Source organism: Salvelinus namaycush, chromosome 9 (assembly GCF_016432855.1).
Source record: "Salvelinus namaycush isolate Seneca chromosome 9, SaNama_1.0, whole genome shotgun sequence".
Lineage (NCBI taxonomy): Eukaryota > Metazoa > Chordata > Actinopteri > Salmoniformes > Salmonidae > Salvelinus > Salvelinus namaycush.
Genome location: NC_052315.1, coordinates 31,799,375 through 31,815,242, shown reverse-complemented (window position 1 = coordinate 31,815,242; position 15,868 = coordinate 31,799,375). Strand labels below are relative to the sequence as shown.

At 42.8% G+C, this 15,868-nt stretch overlaps 1 protein-coding gene across 2 annotated transcripts in view; it reads right to left on the bottom strand.

The window, feature by feature from the left end:
* Window positions 1-3,339: 3,339 nt before the first annotated feature.
* Window positions 3,340-15,868, bottom strand: part of wash1 (WAS protein family homolog 1) — a 31,731-nt gene continuing 19,202 nt past the window's right edge. For both annotated transcript variants that reach the window (XM_039001295.1, XM_039001297.1), the window contains exons 5-11: window positions 7,663-7,799; window positions 7,439-7,574; window positions 7,081-7,273; window positions 6,815-6,973; window positions 4,998-5,153; window positions 4,287-4,355; window positions 3,340-4,165 (exon numbers count right to left, since the gene is read on the bottom strand). In XM_039001295.1, the coding sequence (XP_038857223.1) occupies window positions 4,017-4,165; window positions 4,287-4,355; window positions 4,998-5,153; window positions 6,815-6,973; window positions 7,081-7,273; window positions 7,439-7,574; window positions 7,663-7,799 (999 nt within the window). In that variant the 3' untranslated portion in view covers window positions 3,340-4,016. The remainder of the gene's footprint in view (window positions 4,166-4,286; window positions 4,356-4,997; window positions 5,154-6,814; window positions 6,974-7,080; window positions 7,274-7,438; window positions 7,575-7,662; window positions 7,800-15,868) is intronic.

Here is a 15,868-nt window from a genome sequence, read left to right as displayed (position 1 = left end):
CCATTGAGCATGTTTGGGATGGTCTGGACATATGTGTACAACCGCTTGTTCCAGTTTCCGCCAATATCCATCAACTTTGCATAGCAATTGAAGAGGAGTGGGACAACATTCCACAGGCCACAATCAACTGATCAACTCTATGTGAAGGAGATGTGTCGCACTGTATTTGGCAAATGGCGGCCACACCAGGTACTGATTCTTTTTTAAGTTGTCTGTGACCAACAGATGCATATCTGTATTCCCAGTCATGTGAAATCCATAAATTAGGGCCTAATGAATATATTTCAATTGACTGATTTCCCTATATGAACTGTAACTCAGTAAAATCTTTGAAATTGTTGCATGTTGTGCTATTTTTGTTCAGTATATATCTCAAGGTATGTATAACCCTGGCCTAATCAATCAATCTGTACCCCTAATCAATCAATCTTCTGGGGATGACAATTTCCTCTCCTCGTCATCACAGAGACTATGCGTGTATTGTTCTGTGTGACCAACACTACTCCGTACCTGCAACGCTGGCCAAACTCCCCGACTAGATCAGAGCACACACACCAGCTTCGGCCCTGCCTTCGCTGGCCTGCGATGGGTAATCACACACACAGTCGCACACGCACTCCTGTAGAGCACAACCCTGGAGCACAGGACCTCTGACCCAACACTTCTCTCTCTTCATGGAGAAGAAAAAGCAACAGCAGCAGCTATGAGAGGAAGGTGAAGTGGAAAGAGTGCGGCCAGGTGTGTACCCCTTGTCAAAAAAGTTAAGCTGCTTCACCTCTCTCAGCCTGGAGCCAGGACTTCTGATTGGACAAGAGTCTCTCTCTCTCTTTTCAATTGGAGGGATGTTCAAAAGCACATATATACACACTCGTTGAAGCATATACAGCACAGTGCCTTCCGAAAGTATTCCCATCCCTTGACTTTTTCCACATTTTGTTACAGCCTGAATTTCAAATATATTACATTGAGATTGTGTCTTTAGTCAAGAATTCAACCCTTTTATGGCAAGCCTAAATAAGTTCAGGAGTAAAAATATGCTTAACAAGTCACATAAATTGCATGGACTCACTGTGTGCAATAATAGTGCTTAACATTATTTTTTAAATGACTACCTCGTCTCTGTACCCCACACATACAATTATCTGTAAGGTCCCTCAGTCAAGCAGCAGATTCAACCACAAAGACAGGGAGGTTTTCCAATGCCTTGCAAAGAAGGGCACCTATTGGTAGATGGGTAAACATTTAAAAAAGCATAAGGAATATCCCTTTGAGCATGGTGAAGTTATTAATGACACTTTGGATGGTGTATCAATACACCTAGTCACTAAAAAGATACAGGTGTCCTTCTAATTGCCGGAGAGGAAGGAAACCACTCAGGGATTTCACCACGAGGCCAAAACAGTTAAGAGTTTAATGGCTGTGATGGGAGATAACTGAGGGTAGATCAACAACATTGTAGTTACTTCACAATACTAACCTAGTGAGTGAAAAGGAAGTGAAAGTGAGTGAAAAGGAAGCCTGTACAGAATAAAACTATTCCAAAACATGCATCCTGTTTGCAATAAGGCACAAAAGTAAAACTGCAATAAATTTGGCAAAAAAATAACTTTTTGTCCAGAATACAAAGCGTTATGTTTGGTGCAAATCAAACAAGTGAAGACCAAAAGTCGAAATGCCGTTTTTGATCATATCGTTGTCAATAAAACTGAATTTGGAGCTTCAACAGTGTGCAGGCCTTGTTCTGTACTAGTATTCTTTGTTAGCCCAGCACCTATGTTTTTAAGGATGTGTGTATGGCTACAAACTTTTCTACAAATCCAACACATCACTGAGTACCACTATTCAAATTTTCAAGCATGGTGGTAGCTGCATCATGTTATGGGTATGCTTGTCATCAGCAAGGATCACCCACACAGACAGCGTTGTGAAGAAGGCGCAGCAGCGCCTCTTCAACCTCAGGAGGCTGAAGAAATTTGGCTTGTCACCAAAAGCACTCACAAACGTCTACAGATGCACAATCGAGAACATCCTGTCGGGCTGTATCACCGCCTGGTACGGCAACTGCTCCGCCCACAACCGTAAGGCTCTCCAGAGGGTAGTGAGGTCTGCACAACGCATCACTGGGGGCAAACTACCTGCCCTCCAGGACACCTACACCACCCGATGTCACAGGAAGGCCATAAAGATCATCAAGGACAACAACCACCCGAGCCACTGCCTGTTCACCCCGCTATCATCCAGAAGGCGAGGTCAGTACAGGTGCATCAAAGCAGGGACCGAGAGACTGAAAAACAGCTTCTATCTTTAGGCCATCAGACTGTTAAACAGCCACCACTAACATAGAGTGGCTGCTGCCAACATACTGACTCAACTCCAGCTCACTTTAATAATGGAAATTGATCAAAAATGTATCACTAGCCACTTTAAACAATGCCACTTAATATAATGTATATGTATATACTGTACTCTATATCATCTACTGCATCTTGCCATCTTTATGTAATACATGTATCACTAGCCACTTTAAACTATGCACTTTTATGTTTACATACCCTACATTACTCATCTCATATGTATATACTGTACTCGATACCATCTACTGCATCTTGCCTATGCCGTTCTCTACCATCACTCATTCATATATCTTTATGTACATATTCTTTATCCCTTTACACTTGTGTGTATAAGGTAGTAGTTGTGGAATTGTTAGGTTAGATTACTCGTTGGTTATTACTGCATTGTCGGAACTAGAAGCACAAGCATTTCGCTACACTCGCATTAACATCTGCTAACCATGTGTATGTGACAAATACAATTTGATTTGACTAGAGCTTTTTAGGATAAAAAGAAACGGGATAGAGCTAAGCACAGGCAAAATCCTAGAGGAAAACCTTGTTCAGTCTGCTTTCGACCAGACACTTGGAGACAAATTCACCTTTCAGCAGGACAATTACCTAAAACACAAGACCAAATATACACCAGAGTTGCTTACCAAGATGACATTGAATGTTCCTGAGTGGCCGAGTTTTGATTTAAAATGGTTTGAAAATATTTACTGTACATGACTGTCTAGCAATGATCAACAACCAACTTGACAGAGCTTGAAGAATTTTTCAAAGAATAATGTGCAAATATTGTACAATCCAGGTGTGCAAAGCTCTTAAGACGTACCCAGAAAGACTCACAGCTGTAATCGCTGCCAAAGGTGATTCTAACATGTATTGACTCAGGGGGTTGAATACTTAACTATTTAAGATGTTTTATTTTTCACATTTTGTGTAGATCATTGACAACAAAATTATAATTAAATCAATTTTAATCCCAATTTGTAACAACAGGTGGGAAAAGTCAAGGGGTGTGAATACTTTCTGAAGGCACTGTAGGTTTAGGCTCTGTCTGTCTCACACACACCTCTCCAGCAGTACAGATCAGTCAACTCTCCACTGACAGTTTTTCTTTAAATGCAAAAAGCCATTTATTGAATGAAATTTGTTAACATTCTGATTGAAATGTTCTGCTACTTTAGTGTGGTGTGACACATGATGTAATATTTACATGTTACTTTATTAAACATCTTTACAATGCTGAGATGAGGTCTGACTTTTCTCCTGTAGTTGTTTGTCCTTTCATTTTCTCAGTAAAGATCAGTCCGTGATGGTTCCTGTGTGTTGATCAGAACTACAGAAAGCCAGCAGAGGGAGTCACTGAACTATATAACACACCTGGGTCAAATACATGGCAGACACTGAAAGTGCGGCTGATTGCAAGACGTAGGGACCACGTCACTATGGTCAAACAATCATAAAATCTGCGGTCTTTATTGAAGTCATGCTACGACCTGGAATGCCACCATTGTCTATCATCTGGAAGAAACTCAACCCACTGACAGCACAGCATTACCTCTCCTCAACAAGCGTTAGCTTCATCCCTCAGAATCGCCTCAGTATTCTGTTCTCTGATTGGCTTAGAGCTAGATGTGCTCAGTTCCATTGGTTCTGATTGGCTAGTGTCAGTTGTTAGGCCTCCCAGTCGTCCTCGTCTTCAGTGGTTGGCTGATGGGGGGCAGGAAGAGGTGGGATTACATCGGACATCCTAGCGAATGCGCTGCCAGAACCAGCTGGGCCCTCCCCAGAGTCCCCACCTCCAGGACCCTTACCAGAGATACCTAGGAAACACACACACCACGATCACCGAGACAGAAATACTTCTACACAATTATCAGAGCCTTTGCGACAGGGGAGATGAGCAAAGGAGGGAGGGACAGGCAGGGAGAGGGATGTTCTCACCTTTCCTTCGCATGGCCAACTTATTGAAGAGATCTGACATGAAGTCTCCTCCACTGGCTGCTGCTACCACTGAGAGAGAGGGAGGGAGAACACAGTAAGAAAGCAATGAAGCAGAGATGATGGATTCCATTTCTATGTCCTTTTTAGTACAGTGGAGAGAGACCAGAGAAGTTACATTACTGTAGCTACATACTACATAAATAGTATAGCTGGTGAACAACTGTAGTAGTTTTCATGACTTGCTCAAATGAACGCAACTGTTAAATGTTAGTGGCCCGGCAGCAAATTAAGTCCCGTCATCATTGCTGGTTCCTCTCACACATATTCTCGCTCCCTCACACGCGCTCACAGCAAATGTCATACAGATAAAAACAGCATGTAGTTAAATCAGTGCTTAATGAAGGTGATGTTTATACATCTAAAGGTCATGAAGCCCTGAGCTGTTCTCTATGACTAGTTAGGTAACCCTGTGGTGTGTCTTTACACACACTAACACTATGTCCCAAATATGCTCTGTAAGTTAAAGAACTGGAGGCAGGTAGCATTGCTCTGTTGGTGTTACATGTTCTCAAAGAGTCACCAGATTCAAGACTGATCTCTCGCTTGTTATTCAAGTGGAGAACCAAGACACTCAACCAACGGCAATCTGTTTATTTTCCTCTCCCTCTATTCTTCCTCTCTCTCCCCTCACTCCCCCTATTTTTGTCTTACCTTGTTCCTGTTCCTTCTGTTTCTTCTTTTCCATCTTGCGTTCTTTGATGTTGCGTAGTTTGGCCTTGCCGATGCCTCCAGCGTTGCGGATGGACTCTAGTAGACTGGCCCGACTGTTTGATTCAACCACCTCGCTGGGAGCCCCCGCTACAGGAGCTGGACGTAAACACACAGTTAGAGAGGAGAGTGTGTGTGTGTGTGTGTGTGTGTATACTTACATACAGTGCATTTGGAAAGTATTCAGACCCCTTCCCTTTTTCCACATTTTGTTACGTTACAGACTTATTTTAAAATGTATTAAATTATTTTTTCCCCACTCATCAATCAACACACAATACCCCATAATGAGAAAGCTAAAACTGGTTTTTAGAAATTTTAGCAAATTGATTAAAAACAGAAATAAGTATTCAGACCCTTTGCTTTGAGACTCGAAATTGAGCTCAGGTGCATCCTGTTTCCATTGATCATCCTTGAGGTGTTTCTACAACTTGAATGGAGTCCATCTGTGGTAAATTCAATTCATTGGACATAATTATATAAGGTCCCACAGTTAACAGTGCATGTCAGAGCAAAAACCAAGCCATGAGGTCAAAGGAATTGTCCGTAGAGCTCAGAGACAGGATTGTGTCAAGGCACAGATCTGGGGAAGTGTACCAAAACATTTCTGCAGCATTGAAGTCCCCAAGAACACACTTGCCTCCATCATTTCTAAATGGAAGTAGTTTGGAACCACCAAGAGTCTTCCTAGAGCTGGCCACCGGCCAAAATGAGCAATCGGGAGAGAAGGGCCTTGGTCAGGGAGGTGACCAAGAACCCGATGGTCACTCTGACAGAGATCCAGAGTTCCTGTGGAGATGGGAAAACCTTCCAGAAGGACAACCATCTCTGCAGCACTCCACCAATCAGGCCTTTATGATAGAGTGGCCAGACAGAAGCTACTCCTCAGTAAAAGGCACATGACAGCCCCCTTGGAGTTTGCAAAAAGGCCCCTAAAGGACTCTCAGACAATGAGAAACAAGATTATCTGGTCTGATGAAACCAAGTTAAACTCTTTGGCCTGAATGCCAAGCGTCACGTCTGGAGGAAACCTGTCACCATCCCTACAGTGAAGCATGGTGGTGGCAGCATCATGCTGTGGGGATGTTTTTCAGTGGCAGGGACTGGGAGACTAGTCAGGATCGAGGGAAAGATGAACGGAGCAAAGTACAGACAGACCCTTGATGAAAAACCTGCTCCAGATTGCTCAGTACCTCAGATTTGGGCGGAGGTTCACCTTCCAACAGGACAACGATACTAAGCACACAGCCAAGACAACGCAGGAGTGGCTTGGGGATAAGTCTCTGAATGTCCTTGAGTGGCCCAGCCAGAGCCCAGACTTGAACCCGATCGAACATCTCTGGAGAGACCTGAATATAGCTGTGCAGCAACGCTCCCCTTCCAACCTGATAGAGCTTGAGAGGATCTGCAGAGAAGAATGAAAGAAACTCCCCAAATACAGGTGAGCCAAGCTTGTAGCGTCATATCCAAGAAGACTTGAGGCTGTAATCACTGCCAAAGGTGCTTCAACAAAGTACTGAGTAAAGGGTCTGAATACTTATGTAAATGTAATATTTCTGTTTTTTTTTATTTTTATACATTTGCAAAAATTTATAAAAACCTGTTTTTACTTTGTCATTATAGGGTATTGTGTGTAGATTGATGAAGAATATATATTTTTTATACGTTTTCGAATAAGGCTGTAACGTAACAAAATGCGGAAAAGTGAAGGGGTCTGAATACTTTCCGAATGCACTGTATGTAGTGTGTGCGTGTGGTACCTGTGCTCCGAGTGCGGTTGGGGTCGGCAGGGCTGTCTGCAGGTGGAGGTGGGGGAGGAGGTGGAGGAGGGGGGAGACCAGGGGGAGGGGCGGGGGTGTGTGTGGGCTCTGGTGGGGGAGGAGGGGGAGGAGGCGGGACTGCAACTTGGAACTGAGAACCTGTAACACAAACAAACAACAACCAATAGAAACAGTTCCGTCAGTTGACATGACCGATTTCCAGGCAAACTTCTGTATAATCCACACAACAGAAACAGCATGTGTACCAGACATGTCCTCCCCAGTGAAGGTCGGTAGTTCAGGGAAGGTGTGTGTTGGTCCAGAGGGTGCGATGCCTGGCCCCAGGTCTTGGCTGTAGGACAAGTCGTCAGCAATGCCTGGCAGGTCTGGTAGGTAGGAGGGGACGTCTATCTCTGGGACCTGACCCAGGTCTGGAACATAGAAGTAGCTCTCTGCTGTCTACAGGGGGACAGATGGAGAGGGAATGCGAGAAGGGAGAGAGAAAGTGTCCTAATCATAAGGTACACTTTAACCTGTTAGCAAGGCCCTTTCAAATAATCTTTCAGGCCTCCAGTTCTTTAGTGAACACATGTAAGGGAGTGTGTGTGTACGATGTGTGTGTACCTGTCTCTCCAGCTGTTCTCTCTTGGTTATGGATAGCGGAGCGTCAAATGGTTTCTCTTCCTTCTCTGTCTCCAGGGTGGTGTGTGTTTTAGTCACCGCCCCCGCCAGAGGGTCCAGGAACACATACTTCTTATACCTAAACACATACACAAACAGTTAGAGGAGTGTGTGTGTGTGGGTGTGGGGGTGTGTGGGTGTGTGTGTGTGTGTGTGTGTGTACTAACAAGTTCTCTGTAGTATTAAACAGCAGCAGGGAGCTGACAGAGGAGATGTTTCGAGGCAGACCGCCCAGCCCCTCCTCGGTCTCATCCTCCGAACGCTTCTTACTGCTCACACACACCGGGTAATAACACAACTTCTCCTAGAGGGGGATATAGAGACAGGGGGTGTAAAACAAGAGAAGACTGATATTAAATGAGTCTGATAAGAACCTACTTTTCTTTAAAAAACACAAATGGCCACCAGACATAAACATGCATTAGCTTTGCTTTGCTTTCCACCTCTGTTTTGAACAAAGAAATGTTTGTATTTATTATTTCACCTTTATTTAACCAGGTAGGCTAGTTGAGAACAAGTTCTCATTTACAACTGCGACCTGGCCACGATAAAGCAAAGCAGTGCGACACAAACAACAGAGTTACACATGGAATAAACAAACATACAGTCAATAACACAATAGAAAAAAATCTAAATAAAATAATAATATTAAATAAAAAAACAAATAAAAAAATAGTTACAGTAGTAGCTTTTGATAGAGACAGCCTTGCAGGCAAAAGAGAGATACAGAATCAGACGGATTCAAATACCCTGTCGTTTGGAGTCTGCACACAACCAGACTCCAAAACACATGAATAACTCCCACTCTTTCCTTATCAGCATCTGTCTATTTCTCTCTCCCTCACTCGCTCTCTCTCTCCGCAGCGCATGAGGTTTCATAAATAATACATCTCTGAGCCAGGGAAGCACACAGGAAATATTGTTTTCCACATCTCTCTCTCTCTCTCTCTCTCTCTCTCTCTCTCTCTCTCTCTCTCTCTCTCTCTCTCTCTCTCTCTCTCTCTCTCTCTCTCTCTCTCTCTCTCTCTCTCTCTCTCTCTCTCTCTCTCTCTCTCTCTCTCTCTCTCTCTCTCTCTCTCTCTCTCTCTCTCTCTCTCTCTCTCTCTCTCTCTCTCTCTCTCTCTCTCTCTCTCTCTCTCTCTCTCTCTCTCTCTCTCTCTCTCTCTCTCTCTCTCTCTCAGCACAAAATACTACTGTTCCTGGAAGTTTTCGATTCCGGCAGCGAGGGAGATCTCAGGGGTGTTCACTATCAATAACGCACAGCTTCACTGCTGAGCTAAGGTGCAAACACACACAACTGTGGTGTAAAGTAACTAAGTAAAAATACCCTGACACCCAAAAGTACTCAATATATTTCAAATGCTCAGGCAGGACAGTAATAGGGTCCAATTCATACACCTGTCAATATAACATGTTGTCATCCCTACTGCCTCTGATCTGGTGGACTCACTAAACACAAATACTGCATTTGTAAATTATGTCTGAGTGTTTTAGTGGGTCCCTGGCTGTCCGTAAATTAAAAAAAACAAGAACATTGTGCCTTCTGGTTTGCCTAATATAAGGAATTTCATGTGTAGAATTTATTTTTACTTAAGTATGACAATTGAGTACTTTTTCCACCACTCTACTTAAGTACATTTTTAACCAGATACTTTAAAACTTTTACTCAAGAAGTATTTTACTGGGTGACTTTCACTTTTACTTGAGTCATTTTCTACTTAAGGTATCTTTACTTTTACTCAAGTATGACAATTGAGTACTTTTCCCACCACTACACGCACACAGTAGTTTCCTGAGGGTAGTTTTAGTCAGGGCTTCTCATGTCATGTCCCCAGGTCAGAACAGGTCTGTCCTCAGGCAGGTCAAGTCAGGTCAGAGCCTAACTAGCGGTAGGTCTCTCCCAGCCAGGTCAAAACCCATCACCTCAGCCCCCAGGTTTGTCTATGCAGCTGTTAAATACCTGTGGACTCAGCTGTACGGCTGAGTGGAGCAGAATGTATACTACCGTTCAAAAGCTTGGGGTCACTTAGAAATGTCCTTGTTTTTTAAATAAAAGCACATTTTTTGCCCATTAAAATAACATAAAATTGATCAGAAATATAGTGTAGACATTGTTAATGTTGTAAATGACTATTGTAGCTGGAAACGGCTGATTTTGTATGGAATATCTACAGTGGCGTACAGAGGCCCATTATCAGCAACCATCACTCATGTGTTCCAATGGCAAATTGTGTTAGCTAATCTAAGTTTATCATTTTAAAAGGCTAATTGATCATTAGAAAACCCTTTTGCTATTATGTTAGCACAGCTGAAAATTGTAGTGCTGTTTAAAGAAGCAATAAAACTGGCCTTCTTTAGACTAGTTGAGTATCTGGAGCATCAGCATTTGTGGGTTCGATTACAGGCTCAAAATGGCTAGAAACAAATAACTTTCTTTGAAACTATTCTATTCTTGTTCTGAGAAATGAAGGCTATTCCATGCGAGAAATTGCCAAGAAATTGAAGATCTCGTACAACGCTGTGTACGTACTACTACCTTCACAGAAAAGCGGAAACTGGCTCTAACCAGAATAGAAAGAGGAGTGGGAGGCCCCGGTGCCTCACAAGTCCTCAACTGGCAGCTTCACTAAATAGTACCCGCAAAACACCAGTCTCAACGTCAACAGTGAATAGGCGACTGCGGGATGCTAGCCTTCTAGGCAGAGTTCCTCTGTCCAGTGTCTGTGTTCTTTTGCCAATCTTTTATTGGCCAATCTGAGATATGGCTTTTTCTTTGCAACTCTGCCTAGATAATGGGCCTCTGTACGCCTATGTAGATATTCCATAAAAAATATCCAGCTACAACAGTTATTTACAACACTAACAATGTCTACACTGTATTTCTGATCAATTTAACCTGTTATGGCTGCAAGGGGCAGTATTGAGTAGCCAGTTAAATCGTGCCCATTTCAAACGGCCTCGTACTCAATTCTTGCTCGTACAATATGCATAGTATTATTACTATTGGATAGAAAACACTCTCTAGTTTCTAAAACCGTTTGAATTATTTCTCTGAGTGAAACAGAAGTCATTCTGCAGCACACTTCCTGACCAGGAAGTGGAATGTCAGAAATCGATGCTCTGTTCAACTTCCTGCCTATACATGGGCATGATACGTAAGAGTCTACATACACTTCATACACCTTCCCCTGGTTGTCAAGAGGCGGTGAGAGAAAAAAATTCGTGTTTATCTTGGTCTGAGGTGGAATTAAAGCTCTTTGTTTGACGTGACCGTCCACTTCCTGTTTCTGGAGCGCGCGAAAGAGGACATGGATTTGCCTTCTGTTTTGCTCTCGTTATGGACGACTAACATCTCCGTCTTAGATTTTATTTGATACATGTGACCATATCATCGTAAAGTATGTTTTTTCAATATAGTTTAATCAGATTATTTAAAATTGTTCGGGAGTTTTGCCGTGTTCCGTTCTCTGACTTTGTTGACATTGGAGAGATCCGTAGCACTTGGCAAGTGCCCATGCTAAATGAAGAGGGAAATTTGCCGTTCCAGATCCAAACAACGACTGTTCTGGACAAAGGACACCTTGTCCAACATTCTGACGGAAGATCACCAAAAGTAAGAAACATTTTATGATGCTATTTCTAATATCTGTCGTGCATGTAAACTGGTCGTCGGCGCCCAAGTGTTTCTGGCTATTGTGGCTATGCTAATATAACGCTACATTTTGTTTTCGCTGTAAAACATTTAATAAATCGGAAATATTGTCTGGAATCACAAGATGCCTGTCTTTCAATTGCTGTACACTATGTATTTTTCAGAAATGTTTTATGATGAGTAATTAGGTATTTGACGTTGGTGTCTGTAAATATTATGGCTGCTTTCGGTGCAATTTCTGATTGTAGCTGAAATGTAAACTATGATTTATACCTGAAATAAGCAAATTTTTCGAACAAAACATATGCTATACAATAAATATGTTATCAGACTGTCATCTGATGAAGTTGTTTCTTGGTTAGTGGCTATTTATATCTTTATTTGGTCGAATTTGTGATAGCTACTGATGGAGTAAAAAACTGATGGAGTAAGAAAAGTGGTGTCTTTTGCTAACGTGGTTAGCTAATAGATTTACATATTTTGTCTTCCCTGTAAAACATTTTAAAAATCGGACATGTTGGCTTGATTCACAAGATGTGTACCTTTCATATGCTGTATTGGACTTGTTAATGTGTGAAAGTTAAATATTTAAAAAAAATATCTTTTGAATTTCGCGCCCTGCACTTGAGCTGGATGTTGTCATAAGTGTACCGGTGTCGGGCTGCACCCCAAACAGGTTAATGTTATTTTAAATGGACAAATAAAATAGCTTTTCTTTCAAAACCAAGGACATTTCTAAGTGACCCCAAACTTTTGAACACTAGTGTATCTTGTGAGTGAAAGCCAAAAAGGCATGGTCATATTTAATTTATCTAAACAGTTAGGCCTATACTGCTTTCAAGCTGTGCATTTAAACTATACATATATCAGCTGTAATGGGCAGCTTCAGCTGCGGAGGAGACAGTACTTTCTGTGTCCAAAGTCCAGCAATCTGTATGCTTATAAGAAATCCCGCTATGCCCTCAGACGAACCATCAAACAAGCAAAGCTTGATGCTCGTCGGATTTGGCAGGGCATGAAAACTATTATGGACTACAAAGGGAAAGCCAGACGCAAGCTGCCCATTGACGTGAGCCTCCCAGACGAGCTAAATGCCTTTTATGCTCACTTCGAGGCAAGCAACACTGAATCATGCACGAGAGCACCAGCTGTTCTGGATGACTGTGTGATACCGCTCTCGGTAGCCGATGTGAGCAAGACCTTTAAACAGGTCAACATTCACAAAGCCGTGGGGCCAGACGGATTACCAGGACGTGTACTAAAAGCATGTGCGGACCAACTGGCAAGAGTCTTCACTGACATTTTCAACCTTTCCCTGACCGAGTCTGTAATACCTATATGTTTCAAGCAGACCACCATAGTCCGTGTGCCCAAGGAAGCGAAGGTAACCTGCCTAAATGATTACTGCCCCGTAGCACTCGCGTCGGTAGCCATGAAGTGCTTTGAAAGGCTGGTCAAGACTCACATCAACAGCATCCTCCCGGATACCCTAGACCAGGTATTCCCAAACTGGGTGCAATGCCATCGGGGGTACGCCAAATCACTTTCACAAATCACTATGCCTGGCAGGTCTGGTAGGTAGGAGGGGACATCTATCTTCACACTTTCAAACAGTCCATTTCTATTTTCCAATTGGGCTATAAATTTGAGTTTTTTTTCCTTGCCTGAGTAGCCACATTTCACTGCCAAAAATAAAATTAAACCATTTAGTGTTCAGTAAAATAACAACACAATGTCAAATACAGGTAGCCTAGTCAAATAATTAACATCCAATCACATTAACCGTTACTCTCTCACGGGAATTCCACTAACGATCCGTATGTAGCCAAACGTAGCTGCTGCTCATGTTGGTATCTGTACTGATGGCACAAAAGCCATGACAGGGAGACAGTGGAGTGGTAACGCACATGCAAGCAGTTGCTCCCGACGCCACTTGGGTACCCTGCGGCACCGAGAGGCTCCTGCTGCCAAGGGAATGCCTGACAGCTTGAAAGACGTTTTGGACACTACAGTGAAAATGGTTAACTTTGTTAAAGCAAGGCCCCTGAACTCTCATGTATTTTCTGCACTATGCAATGATGTGGGCAGCGATCATGTAACGCTTTTACAACATACAGAAGTGCGCTGGTTATCAAGGGGCAAAGTATTGACATTTTTTTTAAATTGAGAGACGAGCTTAAAGTTCTTTACTGACCATAATTTTCACTTGTCTGACCCCTTGCATGATAATGAGTTTCTCACACGACTGGCCTTTTTGGTTGATGTTTTTTTTCTCTCGCCTGAATGATCTGAATCTAGGATTACAGGGACTCTCAACCACTATATTCAATGTGCGGGACAAAATTGAGACTATGATTAAGAATTTGGAGCTCTTTTCTGTCTGCATTAACAAGGACAACACACAGGTCTTTCCATCATTGTACGATTTTTTGTGTGCAAATGAACTCAAGCTTACGGACAATGTCATATGTGATATAGCGAAGCACTTGAGTGAGTTGGGTGCGCAATTACGCATGTACTTTCCCGAAATGGATGACACAAACAACTGGATTCGTTATCCCTTTCATGCCCTGCCTCCAGTCCACTTACCGATATCTGAACAAGAGAGCCTCATAGAAATTGCAACAAGCGGTTCTGTGAAAATTGAATTTAATCAGAAGCCACTGGCAGACTTCTGGATTGGGTTGCGCTCAGAGTATCCTGCCTTGGCAAATCGAGCTGTTAAGACACTGTTGTCCTTTGCAACCACGTACCTATGTGAGAGTGGATTCTCGGCCCTCACTAGCATGAAAACTAAATACAGGCACAGACTGTGTGTGGAAAATGATTAAAGACTCTCTCCAATACAACCCAACATTGCAGAGTTATGTGCATCCTTTCAAGCACACCCTTCTCATTAATCTGTGGTGAGTTATTCACAATTTTCGATGAACAAATAAGGTTTTATATGTAAGATGGTTAAATAAAGAGCAAAAGTATTGATTATTATTTGTGCCCTGGCCCTATTAGTGCTCTGTCACTTCCCACGAGCCGGGTTGTAACAAAAACGCACTCATTCTTATGTTTCATAAATTTATCGTATAGTGTGAGTGTGGCAGGCTTATAATGATGGCAAAAAACAACATTTGAGAGCGTGCTGACCCTGGTTCTAGAGGGGGTATGCAGCTGGAGGCTGAATGTTTGAAGGGGTACTGTACTATAGAAAGTTTGGGAATCACTGCCCTAAACCCACTAATTCGCATACCGCCCCAACAGATCCACAGATGACGCAATCGCAATCCACACTGCCCTTTCCCACCTGGACAAAAGGAACACATACAGTGGGGCAAAAAAGTATTTAGTCAGCCACCAATTGTGCAAGTTCTCCCACTTAAAAAGATGAGAGAGGCCTGTAATTTTCATCATAGGTACACTTCAACTATGACAGACAAAATGAGAAAAAAAAATCCAGAAAATCACATTGTAGGATTTTTTATGAATTTATTTGCAAATTATGGTGGAAAATAAGTATTTGGTCACCTACAAACAAGCAAGATTTCTGGCTCTCACAGACCTGTAACTTCTTCTTTAAGAGGCTCCTCTGTCCTCCACTCGTTACCTGTATTAATGGCACCTGTTTGAACTTGTTATCAGTATAAAAGACACCAGTCCACAACCTCAAACAGTCACACTCCAAACTCCACTATGGCCAAGACCAAAGAGCTGTCAAAGGACACCAGAAACAAAATTGTAGACCTGCACCAGGCTGGGAAGACTGAATCTGCAATAGGTAAGCAGCTTGGTTTGAAGAAATCAACTGTGGGAGCAATTATTAGGAAATGGAAGACATACAAGACCACTGATAATCTCCCTCGATCTGGGGCTCCACGCAAGATCTCACCCCGTGGGCTCAAAATGATCACAAGAACGGTGAGCAAAAATCCCAGAACCACACGGGGGGACCTAGTGAATGACCTGCAGAGAGCTGGGACCAAAGTAACAAAGCCTACCATCAGTAACACACTACGCCGCCAGAGACTCAAATCCTGCAGTGCCAGACGTGGCCCCCTGCTTAAGCCAGTACATGTCCAGGCCCGTCTGAAGTTTGCTAGAGAGCATTTGGATGATCCAGAAGAAGATTGGGAGAATGTCATATGGTCAGATTAAACCAAAATATAACATTTTGGTAAAAACTCAACTCGTCGTGTTTGGAGGACAAAGAAAATGCTGAGTTGCATCCAAAGAACACCATACCTACTGTGAAGCATGGGGGTGGAAACATCATGCTTTGGGGCTGTTTTTCTGGAAAGGGACCAGGACGACTGATCCGTGTAAAGGAAAGAATTAATGGGGCTATGTATCGTGAGATTTTGAGTGAAAACCTCCTTCCATCAGCAAGGGCATTGAAGATGAAACGTGGCTGGGTCTTTCAGCATGACAATGATCCCAAACACACCGCCCGGGCAACGAAGGAGTGGCTTCGTAAGAAGCATTTCAAGGTCCTGGAGTGGCCTAGCCAGTCTCCAGATCTCAACCCCATAGAAAATCTTTGGAGGGAGTTGAAAGTCCGTGTTGCCCAGCAACAGCCCCAAAACATCACTGCTCTAGAGGAGATCTGCATGGAGGAATGGGACAAAATACCAGCAACAGTGTGTAAAAACCTTGTGAAGACTTACAGAAAACATTTGACCTCTGTCATTGCCAACAAAGGGTATATAACAAAGTATTGAGATAAACTTTTG